This window comes from Juglans microcarpa x Juglans regia, chromosome 6S (genome assembly GCF_004785595.1).
Source record: "Juglans microcarpa x Juglans regia isolate MS1-56 chromosome 6S, Jm3101_v1.0, whole genome shotgun sequence".
Lineage (NCBI taxonomy): Eukaryota > Viridiplantae > Streptophyta > Magnoliopsida > Fagales > Juglandaceae > Juglans > Juglans microcarpa x Juglans regia.
Genome location: NC_054605.1, coordinates 1,114,337 through 1,130,210, shown reverse-complemented (window position 1 = coordinate 1,130,210; position 15,874 = coordinate 1,114,337). Strand labels below are relative to the sequence as shown.

Genomic DNA, 15,874 nt, shown 5'->3' with positions numbered 1-15,874 from the left:
CAGCTATTGAGGCTAAAATTCTCTTAGTAAACAACTACATTTTTTCATTAGAATCCAATACTCAAGAACTATAGATTAATTTACCCACTTAGGTTTGAAACTTTCACCGCCCCTCCCCAAATAGACCCTAATTGCTAGGGTGATTAGACTTCATGTTCACGTTAAATTGTGAAAATCTATTTTTTCTAATTAGTGTACAAAATAAGATGAAGATAATTGTTATGTTTTTGTTTCTTTCCAGATAATATCATATAGGAATAATCATAATATTTTTAATCCTAAAAATAAATCTAAAATATTTTTATTAATTATTGTGTGTAGAGTGTTCATATTTAGTTGAACAAAAGTATCCGTACCTACGTAATGAAAGAGTGCTCACGACCCAAGCGAGTACCTAGTAATTGTTCTCGCTTCAAAGTGAGCAGCACAAGAGAAGTATGAAGCTCGGCCCCTCGGAAAGTGTTCACCCACGAGATATAAAAATATCACACTTGAGATGAGCAAAGAATGTTGGCATCCAAAGTGTGCAACACTAGCTCGCATCAGGGCGAGTAAGGAATGCTCACAACTCGGACGAGCACACTAAAAAGTAATAGTGCTCGCAAATCTAGGCAAGCACACAAAAAATAGTAGTGCTCGCCGACCTAAGCGAGCACACAGAAAAATAACAGTACTTGCCAACTCAGGCAACCACATAGATAACAACATGTCAATCTAGCCAAAGAGGGTTCTTTTCTTAATTCAACTAAAATCATTTTAAAGCAGCAGAATTTCAAAGAAGGGTTTGAAAATCTATTTGCAATATTGACAAAAATAATACGACGGAGAAAAAAATATAATACAACATCATCTGACTCTTAAAAATCATCCCCCACTTTTTACTCTTCTATTTCTCCCCAGTCAGCGAAATCAATAAACAGTAAACACTGCATTACTATAGCTCATTCTTCCACGTACAACTACGTACCCCACTATCTCATTGAGGCTTCTATCATGGTCATATCCTGCTTCGGGATCATTCCTTCGGTCATTCTTCATAACTAGTGCCCCAGAAGAAAAGTGTCACTAATATGAACAAATGAGCAGATTACGTTCATGAGCTAATATTAGTGCACAAATAACATTTATCTAATAATGATGGAGATACAACAATGAGCAGATAGACATTTAATATGTAGAAATAAGCCTTGATCCAAATAAACTAGGTATAATACCATAAGCACAACAATTATTAGCTTAGCCATATAAAAAAATTGAATATGTATAATTAAGCCATGATGACATAAAGAGAATACGAATTAATGCAGAAATTATCAACTGGGTTTTGATTGTTTATCTTTATCTTGTCTTATCCCAACTTTTCATGTTTATCATCGTTCAGTGTTCACGGTATCACGTAACAAACATGCATGGTTTTCCCCCTAAGTGGGTTGTGCATGACCCTTTAATTACTCCCTTTCATTATTCACGGTCGTCGTCTCCTAGGACTAAGTAGTTGTCTCCTGCCAACGGGTATGCGTCCACCGAAGGACTACATCCTTCATTAGATGTATTGCACTATCCCATAATCAAATGTCAGGATAAGAACATTTTTAGTTGAGTTTTTTAATCATAAAAATTGACCAACTCTATCTCCATAATTCCATTAGCTCATTACAAGGACGTGTTTAAAACAATAATCATGTACAACTTAATGAGTGATGAAACATGACACAAGTTTGTCAATTTTAATTATTTTCAGTTATTTGAATGAATATCAGATAGATGACTTGACACGTAATAATTAATGAAACATAAAAAGAAAAAAGTATTATTTAAACAATTAGTTATGAATTTAAAACAAAAATCAATAAGTAAATAGTTAAATGATCTACAAAAATGTTCATAGGATTGGCACTCTTTCCACTTATACCGGTAAGACACGATGCTTTTCATTTTCCTTTTGTATTTCTTCTTCGTTCATTTTCCCTATAATTTCTTCAATTTTTTTTTCGCACATTTTTACACGACTCGTGACACTTTCTATTGGTCTTATTCTGGTCTCTTACCTTTCTCTCTCCTCAGCCACTTTCTTCTTCTATCCTTTTTCATTGAGAAATATTCACTACAACAGGAAGGGTCTTTTGGGACGAAAATTTTCCTCCCAAAAGACCCCAATTTCATCCCAAAAAAATTTTTGAGACGAAAAAAATTCGTCCCAAAGTCGTTCCAATATCACTGTGCCAAAAGGTATTTTGGGACGAAAATCACCATTTCGTCCCAAAAAATTTCTTTTGGGACGAAATTGAAGGAAACCGTTCGAACACGTTCGAACGAAAATTTTTTTTGTCACGGTTTAAATTCGTCCTAGAAAATGGTTCGAACGGAAAAAATTTTAAGTTCGAACAGTAGTGACGTGTTTGAACGATTTCAAAATATGTTCAAACACACATGAATTCGTTCGAACGTTATGAATTGTCTTTGTGTTCGAACGTTAAATGGTCAGGTCGAACGGTATATGGGTTCGAACGGTATAGGCTATGTTCGAACACGATTGAAATTATTTACGTTCGAACGTTGTGTGATCGTTCGAACTCTACGAACATAAATTTCGTTCGAACATTACGTTTACGTTCGAACGCTATTGTCGTTACATAGAGTTCGAACGTTTTACGTTCGTTCGAACGATATCTCTTTAATTTAAATCAATAATAGAAAACCAAATAGACATTCATACTATTTGAAAAAATACATTAGAAACTGTTTAACACTCACAAAAGTGTTAAAATAAGCGCAAACTAAATAAATAACAGTCGAGACGGGCATTGTTCGTACATATATAGATAATCCCAAAATCCATCAGTTGCTTAGAGGCATGTACTGTTGCATAAGCTGCTGCATTTGGAGTTGCATCTGTCTTCTGAACTCTTCTTGTTGTTCTTCATGTTGTTTGAGGCGCATCTCCATATCTGCTTGTTTTGCCAATTGAGCCTCTAACTCATGCTGTCTTGCAGTCAATTCTTCGATTCTGGAATTCGCATTCTCTAGCGCTATAGAAGTCATAGATGCATTCCCAGAAGAAGAGGAAGAGGGACCAGGCTTTACACAATGACCCAAACCCCTCAAATATCCTGAACATTGACCCAGGACTTGTGTAAAAATCTCAATATCACTTGTTGAGGAATTTTGATCTGACGCAGATTCAGCACGTAGGGCAATCATTTTATCCTAGCCATATATAAGATAAAGAATTAATATCGTCATAAATATTCTAATATATTTAATTAAAACAGGTTATAAAACTTACATAATTTTCATGGGCATCAGGATGAGTCCACTCTCCATTACGATCAGTGTGCGATGCAGCATATAATTTTGTCAGATCATAATTAGTATCTGAATCTTGCTACAATAAATGTGTTAAGATATAAAGTCATTATGATTCATCCAAATAATTAACTATATCCAATAAAAAAAATAGCAATACCAACTTCTTAGAAAGGCGATGGAAAGATCTTGAGCCTGCATGATGATTAATCTTCAATTTTGATCTATTTGTTTTGTTTATAGAACTTTGCTCCTGCAAAGAAATTGAAAATATGATGAAGCGAAATGCCAGATAGGACAAGTAAAATAATTAAATTTCATTATACCTGATATGATGGATCCTTCAACATATCACAAAGTTTTTCCCACTCAGAAGGTCGGACATCCTGGAAAGGATGTTGGCGTGCATCTTCCTTCTTCTCAAACTTATTATAATACTCATGACACCTCGCCTTATATTTACGGAATGCATTACCCATAAGCTCTTCCACAGTCTTACGCTCCTCTCTCCGACCAAAATTTAATTCGAAATCATCCTTAAAAAAATAGTCACAAACACATTATCATTTATAATATTCTAAATTTAAGTAAAATATAGAAATTTATTCTACTATATCAATGTTTTAAACATTACCAAACAACGCTTCTTGATAAGCTCTTTAACATCTTGGGGGACTTTCTTCCATGAAGTCGTTGCCAAAGGTGCGTAAGTTCGTGTAAGAGCACCTACATGTGATGCAAGCCAAGCTGCTGGTTGTCCTTCTCCCCCAGTATGTTCGTCAGGAATGTTAACCTTGATCTTACCCACCTTCTGATATTTTTCCAACGTCACCCCTCTAGTGGTGCCTCGACCTTGACGAGATTGTACTGTAGATTCTATAAAATATAACATTATAATCAATTTCATTTATATCTCTATTATAGGACCTTAATTAATAACTTTTATGAGTATTAGATTTTTACCTTGTTCTGTAAAATCAATCTCTAATGGTGACAATGAAGGAGAGCTAGGAACAGGTGGAGATGGGTTGCGAACTTCCTTCCTCTTTGGCGGCATAATTTCAAACTAATGATACATTCAATAAGTAAAATATTTGTCATCAAGTGTAATGTTAACACATAATTGGTCAATCAGAATCTGTATCAGTTTCATTTGACAATTCGCTCTCATCATCTGTAGATACTTTAGATGATTCAACATTTTCCTCAACTGTCTCATCAACAATTTCAGCCCCAATATCTTCTCTATTTAATGGAATCATCTCATACTGGCTCAAATCCACAAACAAATTTAAGGCGGGTTGACTCTCTTGGTATGCTTCTTGAGTAGAAGAGTCATCTTCTTTTTCATCTTGTCCTTCCGCCTGAGGGATAACATCATATATATTTCTTGGAGAATATTTTTGAACTACTCGCCATTGATTTCCTAACTTCGGGTCATCTAAGTAGAATACTTGAGATGCTTGAGAAGCTAAAATAAAAGGATCATCTTCATACCATTTTTTTGATGTATTAACACTCAAAAAATATTCATCATCACGGACTCCAGTACGAGGATTGCTTAAATCCCACCAATCACACTTAAACAGATACACCGCAAGCTCTCCCAAATATTTCATTCCAATTATATCGACAATAACCCCATAGAAATCAATATTTTCTCCATCATGACTTCCTTCGACTAGGACACCATTATTTTGGGTTTTCCTATAACAATCTCGATCCAGTGTGTGATACCTACTTCCCCGAGAAATACATGCAGAAAATCGAGCAGCGTGTCTCGATGGGCCACGCGCCAATGCATACAGTTCATCAGATATATCATTGGGATTATTCGCATGCAATTGTACAACCTACATATTGAGTAAAGCGTATACTATATCAAAGTTGAAATTAATAATTTTTCATTTGTTATTGAGTAACGCATATGTAATTTCATTACCCGTTCTTCAAACCATCTTGGGAACTCCTCTTCATGTTTTTGGTTTATATCATTTACTCCTAGTTCCTTGAGCACGTTAATATGATCACTGAAATTGATGATTACCACAAATATTTTATATTTTATATTTTTTTAAAATTAATGAGGCAATTTAAATTAAGAAAAAGTTATAACTTACTTCAAGTAGTTCTCTATCTCAGGGCAATTGTTCAGCACGTACCACTGAGCTTTCTCGAACTCTCTTCCACACAAGTCATAACCACGCACTGCACCAATTGGACGAACTTGTTGGGAAAACACAGAAAATATATTCTATTGTCTTGCTCGGTCAACGTCAAAGTTTCTTTTTGGCCAATCAAACCGAGTGTCAACTCCATGGAAATATTTGGAACAGAAGGTATGCCACTCATCGTCAATATATGCTTCTGCAATTGATCCTTCTGGACGGGCCTTGTTACCCACTGTACGTTTCAACTTTCCAAGAAATCGTTCAATAGGATTCATCCATCTATATTGAACTGGTCCTGCAAGTCGAGCCTCACGTGGCAAATGAACGGCTAGGTGAACCATGACATCGAAGAATGACGGTGGATAAATATTTTCTAGCTTACACAATATTATGACAATTTCTCGTTCCATTCGATCCAAAGCTTCTACATTCAACGTCCTAGCACATAAGTCTTTAAAAAATGCACCCAACTCAGTCAAAGCCACACGCACATCTCTGATCAAGTACCCACGGATACCAATAGGCAAGATATACTGTAAGAAAACAGGACAATCATGACTTTTTAATCCAGTTATTTTCCAATCATTTGTTCTCACACACCTTGTTAGATTCGAGGCATAACCATCCGGTAATTTGATCTTCATTAGCCACTCACAAAATGTAACCCTTTCATTCCTTGACAATGTATACCACCCAATCGGCATGTAGACAGGCGAACCATTTTCTTGCAACTGCATTTCCCGTCTTATTCCCAACCGCTTCAAATCCTTCCTTGAGTTTATTGTATCCTTTGTTTTTCCTTCAATTGACATCAATGTTCCCAATACGGATTCGCAAATATTTTTTTCAATATGCATAACATCAAGGCTATGTCGCAATTTTAACTTCGACCAGTACGGGAGTTCGAAAAATATACTCTTCTTTGTCCAATTCTACTCATTCGTAACTCATTTTCTCTTTCGTTGTTTTTTACCAAATTCATTACAACCAACATTTATAAATTGTGCAAGTACATCTTCGCCAGACAAATATGGTGGAGGTTGGCCCCATTCAACAGTTCCATCAAACATTCTAGAATTTCCACGCCATCTATGGACACCAGGTAAAAATCGACGATGACCCATGAAACATAATTTCCTCCCGTACGTAAGCCATTCAGATTTGGTATATTTGTTACAAGTTGGACATGCCATTTTCTCCTTAGTACTCCAACCTGACAAATTTCCATAAGCTGGAAAATCATTTATTGTCCACAACACCGCAGAATGCATCTTGAAGGACTTGCCTGTTGACGAATCAAATGTGACAACCCCATTCTCCCACAAATCTTTCAATTCTGCAATCAATGGCTGTAAGTGTATGTCTATATCATTTCCCGGTGACCTCGGACTTGGGATGAGCAAACTCATCATGAAATATGGATCTTTCATACACTTCCACGGTGGTAGATTATACGGCATAAGTACAACTGTCCAAGTACTATGACTAGTACTCATGTTCCCAAAAGGATTAAATCCATCTGTTGCCAACCCAAGTCTTACGTTACGCGGTTCTTCAGCAAACCATGGGTGTTCTTGATCAAATTCCTTCCACACCTGGGAGTCAGCAGGATGTGACAAAATATTATCGTTCCTTACTCTGTCTGATGAGTGCCATGTCATATCTACAGCCGTTGCGCGTGACATAAATAATCATTGTAATCTAGGTATCAATGGAAAGTGGCGTATGACCTTTTGCGGAACATTCGCCTTGTTCGATGTCCATCTTGACTCGTGGCATATAGGACACTCGTTCAACTGCTCATTCTCTCGCCAAAATAATATGCAGTCATTCTTACATGCATGTATTACGTTGTAATCAAATCTGAGTCCTCGTTTCAACTTTTTTGCTTCATAGAAGTTACGAGGTAAGGTATTGTCTGTCGGCAGTGCCTCTTTAAACAGCTCAAGTAACATATTGACTGCCTTAATAGATAATCGACACATTGATTTTATGTGAAGTAATCTTACGGTAAACGACAACTTACTATGTCTTCTGCATCCTGGATATAGCTCAGGCTGTGAATCATTCCACAAGCGTGCAAAAGTGTTATGGCCCCATCATTTGAGCTTGATGTGTCCGTGTCACCTTCATTCATAAACATTCCCGCACCGATGTCACCTAACATTTCCTCCATATCCTCATCGTAATCATCTCCAACAATCTCTTGTTGTACATCTTCATCGATCTCTTCTTCTTCATGTGGAGCTTCAAATGAAGTTGGATATGGTTCACCGTGTAAGACCCAATCAGTATAACCCTTATCAATACCTTTGACAAACAGATGCTCTCTCACCAAGTCTATTTTATGAGAACGCAAATTCCTGCATTCTCTGCATGGGCATCTGATACGCCCATCACTATCACATGTACCCAATGCAAACTCCAAGAATTTTTTAACACCTTCAGCATATACATTGTAATTCTGACCCAATCGATCACTAACTCTCATCCAACTCTTATCCATGCCTAACTATATTCATTACAAACAATATTGTAATGCATCAGCAAACAACTATGTATCATGTACCAATTAATGAGTATGCCACCTTTCACCGAGTAGTTGGTCCTATCCCGTTCGGTATTGTAAGATCATAGTCGCCAACCTATGATCTATTATCTGTCACGTCCAACAAAATTTCGGCAGCATCTCCCCATAGTTCTCCAAATATGCTTGTTTGGTTGTGTGCACTGACGATTAACACGTCGTTGCACCATCACCGAAACTGCATATCCAGAGAATAATGGATGAATCTACCAAAATCATAATGTTGGACGACAACAGATATAGTTCTATAGTTTGCGAGAATGATCTTACAATCCCAAACTATTCACTCTGGACAATTCAAGAGTTATCAATCAAGTATTCATCCAGATTGATAATTCTCGAACGGGTCTAAGGTTTATTTTGATGAACAAACAATGCAAAATATGCTAATATATGTCAAACAATAACAACATATTATTTATACAACAATACAACAAAAACTTAATTAGTAGGTATTATTAAATCTTAACTATTTATATTTTAATTTAAAGATTTAGTAGTATTTTAATTTGAATATTAATTTTATTAATTTATATTTAATTATTTAAGTATTATTAAATCTTAACTATTTATATTTTAATTTAAAGATTTAGTAGTATTTTAATTTGAATATTAATTTTATTAATTTATCTTTAAGTATTTAAGTATTATTAAATCTTAACTATTTCTATTTTAATTTAAAGATTTAGTAGTATTTTAATTTGAATATTAATTTTATTAATTTATCTTTAAGTATTTAAGTATTATTAAATCTTAACTATTTCTATTTTAATTTAAAGATTTAGTAGTATTTTAATTTGAATATTAAACTTATTAATTTATCTTTAAGTATTTAAGTATTATTAAATCTTAACTATTTCTATTTTAATTTAAAGATTTAGTAGTATTTTAATTTGAATATTAATTTTATTTATTTAGAATTAACAATATTAAATAGTAGTTGGTCCTAATTATTTGTGATTTAGTAGTACATATAATTTATAACCATACCAAACCTAACATATTCTGTATACGTTATTGATGTAATGTCATTATCCGTTCGAACTATGAGAACCTATGTTCGAACAAAATGAATACGTTCGAACGGTAATCCGAACCCGTTCGAACGTATTCATTCCAGATTCCAGTCGCCTTCAACAACGCCGAAAACTCCATTAATCCCAAACTCTAACAAACACAAACAACAATCTCAAAGCATACAACTTTCTAACATTGCAAAATATAAAGTTCTAACCATACATTTCTATTTTAAAAGAAATACCTGAATTTTTGAAGATGAAAAGGAAATAATCCGAGAATAATCCGAGAATAATCACAAACTATCCTACAAGTAATAATCCGAGAATAATGGAGTGAGATGAACAATTTTTTTGAGCTTAAGGGCTAGTTTGAGAAAGAATACCTCTGATATGCGAAGGGGTAATCTTCGGGCGACCACACGGAGTGACAGCAGGAGGAGAGAAACAGAATTGTGAGGTTCTGTCGTGTTTTTGAAGAACATTTCATGTTCGAACGGTTATTTACTAACCGTTCGAACATGAAAATATTAAGCGGGAGAAAATTCCCTCCTAATTTTCACGTTCGAACGTTAACATATGTGTTCGAACGTTATTGATTTATTACCACTCGAAAATTAACAGTTCGAACTTTAATTTCTAACTGTTCAAACGGTATTGTAAATGTTTATTTATATTTTTTTTTCATTACACCTTTTGAATAAAAGAACAACATTAATATATATAGACATATTAGATGATATTATAGTTTAATTGGCGGGATATTTTCCCACCACTGCAATAATCCGTTCGAACTATAACAAATTACGTTCGAAGGGTAATCCAGCTGTCTTGTTTTTGGCGGGATGTTTTCCCGCCATTTGCCTTGTCCGTTCGAATGTTTTTTTACGTTCAAACGTTAATATATGTGTTTGAACGGTTTACGAGTACCGTTCGAACACATATCCTTTATGTTTAAATATAACTTTTTTCATCATTAAATGTAAAGTACTATAACATCATATGTATTAGTTATATATACTATCATATATAATGTAATATATACTATCATATATATAGTAATCTATACTAAATATATAGTATATATATATAGTAATATATATTATCATATATGTAGTGACCTATACTATCATATATATTATTAAGATCATATGTATTAGTAATATATACTCACATATATATAGCCTCAAATATACTAAGGTCACATAATAAAGTGTAGAGAAATTTATAAGATGATAGTATATTAGTAAGCTATACTCTATATATATATATGTTGTATAATGTCATATATAACTTTAGTAGGTAAAGTATAATGGAATATATAATATAACATATATTAGTTAAGTATAAACTCATACCCTATATCACTACATGCTATTATGTGGTACTATATACATATTAATATCTCATATATAACACTTTGATAGTAAAGTATTATGATATATTACTATTATACTATAAAAAAATATTTTATAAGTTATTATGCTTTCATTTAAAGTATTCTACTATCATAATATATATTATAATATTACATATATATTACAGTATATATAATCTACTTTAATAGTATATATATTATAACAATTTATAGGAATATAAATATAGTATACATTTAATATATTTTTTAATAAATTTACAAAACTTCTGTTCGAACGTGAAATAGTAACGGTCGAACGGTTTTATATTAACGTTCGAACTTTAACTATTAACGTTCGAACGGTTATGCACGTATAAGTTATCGCAGGCAGCTCCTTCTCTCACGCCGCCGTCCCCACCGTTTGAAAAAGCGAGAAAACGTTTGAACGCACTACATTCACCGCCGTCTGCCGTCGTGATCAGCACATACGTCAATCACTTTTCCTCCCAAGTAAATGTATGTATTTTCAAACTCATTTTACCGTTTATTTTATAATTTTATGGTTTTATTTGTTTTTTTTAAATTGTATTTTTTCATCAATAATTACCGTAGAACATCATAAATCTATCGTAGGATGTTTAGAAATGAAGAGTACTTTGTTTTTAGTCGAAGAAACCACGGAATCGATTAATTTTTGAGTATTTTCATGGCCACTGAGTTGACTCAGCCATGGCCGAGTTAGATCTGTTTTACGTTCGAACGGTATTAATCAGTCCGTTCGAACGGTAAACCTGTACGTTCGAACTTGATCGACACGTTCGAACGTTATTAATTGTTCGTTCGACCATATATTTAGACGTTCGAATGCTAATTATTAAATTCATTCCATTAACATTTTATTAGCTTATTAAATTGTTTTCATCGTTTAATTGATTATATGTTCTATCAATTAATTTATTAAATTGCTATTAGTATATAATTTTGTAAATCTTTTAGTCGTAATTAGATTTTATCACTAATCTTGAATGTATATTTTATTTTTAAAATTTCAGGATCATAATAATGTCTTATCGGGGCCGTAAACGTGGTAGATCAGGAGAACCTTCCATCCAAACAATTCAAGAGCGGACCGTTTTACTTGAGCGACAGGTAAAACTGTCTGATTTTGTCGCTCTTATATGGGAGGGTCATTCCCTCCCATCAGTATTCAATGATCGTGGTTGGGCACCAATCTTAGATCAGCGAGAAGAAGGAATGGAGCTCGTTTCCTTCATTGAGATCGTTACTGAGTTCTATAAAGAGCTCGGTGCTGCTAGCCCAGACGATGGAGGGGCATATAGGATCTGTGTCCGAGGAGCTCCTGTTATATTTTCAGCAGACAGACTCGCTGTATATCTGGGTATTCCTAGGCTTCTTGATGCCTATCCAAACCTGCCGCCTAGAGAGTCTGGTCCTTCAGGTGATGCAGCTATGTCTCAGGACGAGGGACTAGATTACACAGATGAGATCGATACACTTGCTGATCACGAGATCAGAGACTTGATTGTTGGTCCAGATGCTCCAGTGTACGATGGCTCCAAGAGTATTAGGCAGGCAGATTTATCTTCATTCTTCAAGATTATGAATTTGATCATTGCCAATAATATTGACCCACGGCAGCACAAGACGGAGGTCGGCATGGATCGAGTGAGATTTATGATACGGGTCGCTCGTGGCATCCCGATCGACCTCGTTGGTTATATATTTGAGAGAATCCGATCAGAGGCACGGTTCATTACGACAGATATACTTCCGTTTGGGATCCTCATCACTCGATTTTTGCTACATGTCGGGGTTGTGTCCGAACCTGCCGAGAGTTCTCGATTTCCGATGGCAACGATCAACAGCACCACCCTATCAAGGAGCACGAGACACTCTAGATTTCGTTTTCGTGGGGCCGTTCCTAACAGGGCTGAGATTCAGAGAGATGCGCAGCCGGGAGATACTGGAGTATCGGCTGGTGAGACATCTACACAGGCTGAGACATCACGCACATATATTCGGGAGGAGATGGCTGACATATTGCGTGCTGAGATCAGCGTACACACATCAGCAGTGATTGATGCAGTGCATACTGCCATGTCTGAGTTGCGTACAGAGATTATGGCTACCGTCTCTGGGTTACGTACAGAGGTTAATGAGTTACGTACAGTGATTAATGCCAATAATGCAACTCAGGTCACAGTTAGTACTCGACTGACACAGGTAGAGACACAATTAGCTGCAGTCAAGGATGTGTGTAGAGACCTCGCATCACAATAGTTTTTATCTTTTATTTATATTTTCTTTTGTTGTAATTATGAACAATATATATGGCATTTTGATAATTTGCTTTATTTGGTTGATTAATATATATGTGGTTGATAATATTTATTTAACTAAAAATCTTATTTAACGTAAAAGAAATTATTAAAATATTTTAAAATTAATTACATAAAATTAATTAATGAATTTGTATATATGATATATATTTTTTATATTTTGAGTTTCGTACCGAGATTAATATTATACCTTCGAATGTATAAATGTGGTGCTTGAATATGTTCTAACTAAATATATTCCGTTCGAACGGTTTAGAAACCTTCCCGCCAGGATTTACCACCAAATATTTTCCGTTCGAACACAACAAATTCTCGTTCGAACGTTTTTGAACTTTCCCCGCCATAATAAAGTAATTATCCGCCAAATTTTACTGTTCGAACGTATTTTTTCACTTTCGAACGGAAAAATTTTTTTGAGACGATTTAATTCTTCACAGAAAATACTGTTCGAACGGTTATTTTGACGTTCGAACGATTTTCTAAATTCATCGATTTTTTGGGACGAAATTTAAATTTCGTCTCAAAAAATAACTTTTAGGGATGAAAAAAATTTCGTCCCAAAATCTCAAATTTGTTGTAGTGATTATTAGAGTTACAAAGAGATTATATAAAAGTAATCTCATAAACTGACGTGATTTCATATGATCCGTTAAATTTACTTCATAATAAAAATAACTTTATATTCTAACGAGTCACATTTAACCATTTCATTTTGTAGGATTACTTTTGTGTAATCTCTTTGTAACTAAAATATTTCTATTTTATTTTTCATTCTCTCCTCTCTCTTTTCACCATCAGCTGTTTGCCACTACAAGAAAACTGCTTGATAGCCTACTATGCCGCCTGGCATAGTAGCTTAATTAACTGCAGAAATTACCCTTCACGCTCGAATATTCATATCCAGTCTTCGTATTCGAATGTTCAGTTTTTACATTGGAATGTTACTTATAAAAGCATCATATATAGTTTACATTCAAATATATCATGAGGCTCATACGTTCGAATTAGTATCATGACACTCAAACACATACTTTGTGTCGACGAAAGTCAACTGTCACCAAAATATAATTTTGTAATGATTCCTTAGTAAACCAAGACTGGTACGTACTCGTGAGTTTACTGTGAGTCGGATCAAGACGAGTTCTTCCGTCACGTAAAACTTTTTGTAATGGTTTGTTGACTTTTTGTCAGTTTTTCCATCACAAAAATCCCACCACGCACGTTAAAATATTTGGTCTTGGATCGATTCGACGTTGCCTCATAATTCCTCGAAGAAAGTGAAACATATATAGTGATACGAGAAACATTACTTTATCCTTCCATTTATATCATTTCATTTGATTGCTTAGTAAATTTTTTTTTAATTTAATAATTAAGAAAATTATTTTAAATATATTGATATATATTTTTTATTTTTTAAAAATATTTAAATATATTAAAAAAATATATAAAAAAAAAATTAACACTGGATACGCCAGCTGAGTGGGCGGCGAGTAACCCCACTCATAGTGATATATATAGAAACAGTTAATCCTTTTATTTTTTGGTTCCAGCGCCTGCAGGAGGAAAGTTCCTCCAAGTTGGGTCTTGTGTTCGGACAGTACCTTATAAGAATGGTATATAAGTATAAGAATACTTTTATAATGATAAATCTCGCTCTTTTTTAAAATGATTATTCGACGTTTACGTACTTTATGATTATATGTAAAATTATTCATAAAGAAGCTATTAATAATACTTTTATCAAATATAAACCATTATTTTTGGCCGAGGTGTACCACTTATCCTTATCCTTATTATATGAGCCGGGTATCACAATGACAAGCCTTAGCGAACATGCAGGATTCTATATTATCTATATGATCAACCGGATAAGTCAAGGCTTCTAACCAATTAATTTGTTAAAGATGAGCTAGCATGCATATCCTGATCAACATGTACAGCTGCATTTATATATATAGCGGTGGCATTACTATCTTTGAAGGGTTAATCGGGATGAATAATTAAGCAAATATTCAATCTTTCCATTCACAACTGAATCCAGGCATGTAGAAGATTTCTAGTCATCATGAGTGATTAAAGGCTGAATTGAAACCCTACTAACTAATTTTGCTATTAATATATAACTTCCAACAGTACCGGTAATAAACAGACTGAACCATATGGATCTATATTTGATTTTTTCTAAAATTGCTATTTATTGCAAACCCGCCTCTGAATCCTATTTTAAACTACTAAAACTCTAACCTATATTTTTTAAACAATCAATCTCTTCTACTTTTGTTCTCCATTGATGGGGTCTGGGAGTTCGAAGCTCACCCCAGAAGCAGATGCAGTGCCGGCTAAAATTCGCCCCGCTATACACCGTTGGTTTGAGGATGTACGGAGACGTAAAAATGAAAACATGTCCAAGAAAGAACTCCTTAAAGATGCTGCGGAAGAGGATGAAAGTTCCAGGCCTCATTCCTTACATGAAATGGAGAGAAGGAGCTCATCTTCATCCTATGAAAGTATAGCATCTTCAATTCCAGCACCGATCGTAGAAGATAAGTCCATTGTGGCATCTGGGCCTTTGGAATCTGAAGAAACAAAATTGCCCGAGGAGCATAAAAATGAAGGGTTATCCGGAAAACAGGATGATAAAGAAGATAGTAAAGAAGAAGAAGAAGATGAAGAAAAGAAACAGAGTACGGTGGTTGTAGAGAAAGTGGTTGCAGTTGTGGAGGATCACGAAACAATGGAAGAGGAAGAAGATGAAGAAGAAGAAGATGAAGATGAAGAAAAGGGTGACTATGTTTGCCTTGGATCGCCAAGTTTCAGGGTATATTGCGTCCAGGCAGCAGAAGATAACGAGGAAGAGAGTGAGTATATATAGTTGCATCTTGCGTATACATTCACACACACAACACAAATATATATATATATAATTTGGCAGGCAATATAAACCTATTTTACAATGCATGCAGGTAAGAAGGGCAGCACGCACAAAAATTCAACCAGTGGTGATAGTACTGCTGAAAGTTGTTCTGATGAGGTACGACGTGCATGTGTATAATTAAAGTAGTGTTCTCTTTCTG

The 15,874-nt window shown here is 34.6% G+C and overlaps 1 protein-coding gene across 1 annotated transcript; it reads left to right on the top strand.

Annotated features, from left to right (window-relative positions):
- Positions 1–15,090: 15,090 nt before the first annotated feature.
- Positions 15,091–15,672, top strand: LOC121237707 (nucleolin-like). The gene has a single exon (XM_041134560.1). It carries the CDS (start codon positions 15,091–15,093, stop codon positions 15,670–15,672), a length of 582 nt encoding a protein of 193 aa, XP_040990494.1.
- The last annotated feature ends 202 nt before the right edge of the window (positions 15,673–15,874 follow it).

Excerpts from the sequence above, each read along its gene's own strand:
- LOC121237707 (XM_041134560.1), top strand. The coding sequence starts at position 15,091 with ATGGGGTCTGGGAGTTCGAAGCTCACCCCAGAAGCAGATGCAGTGCCG.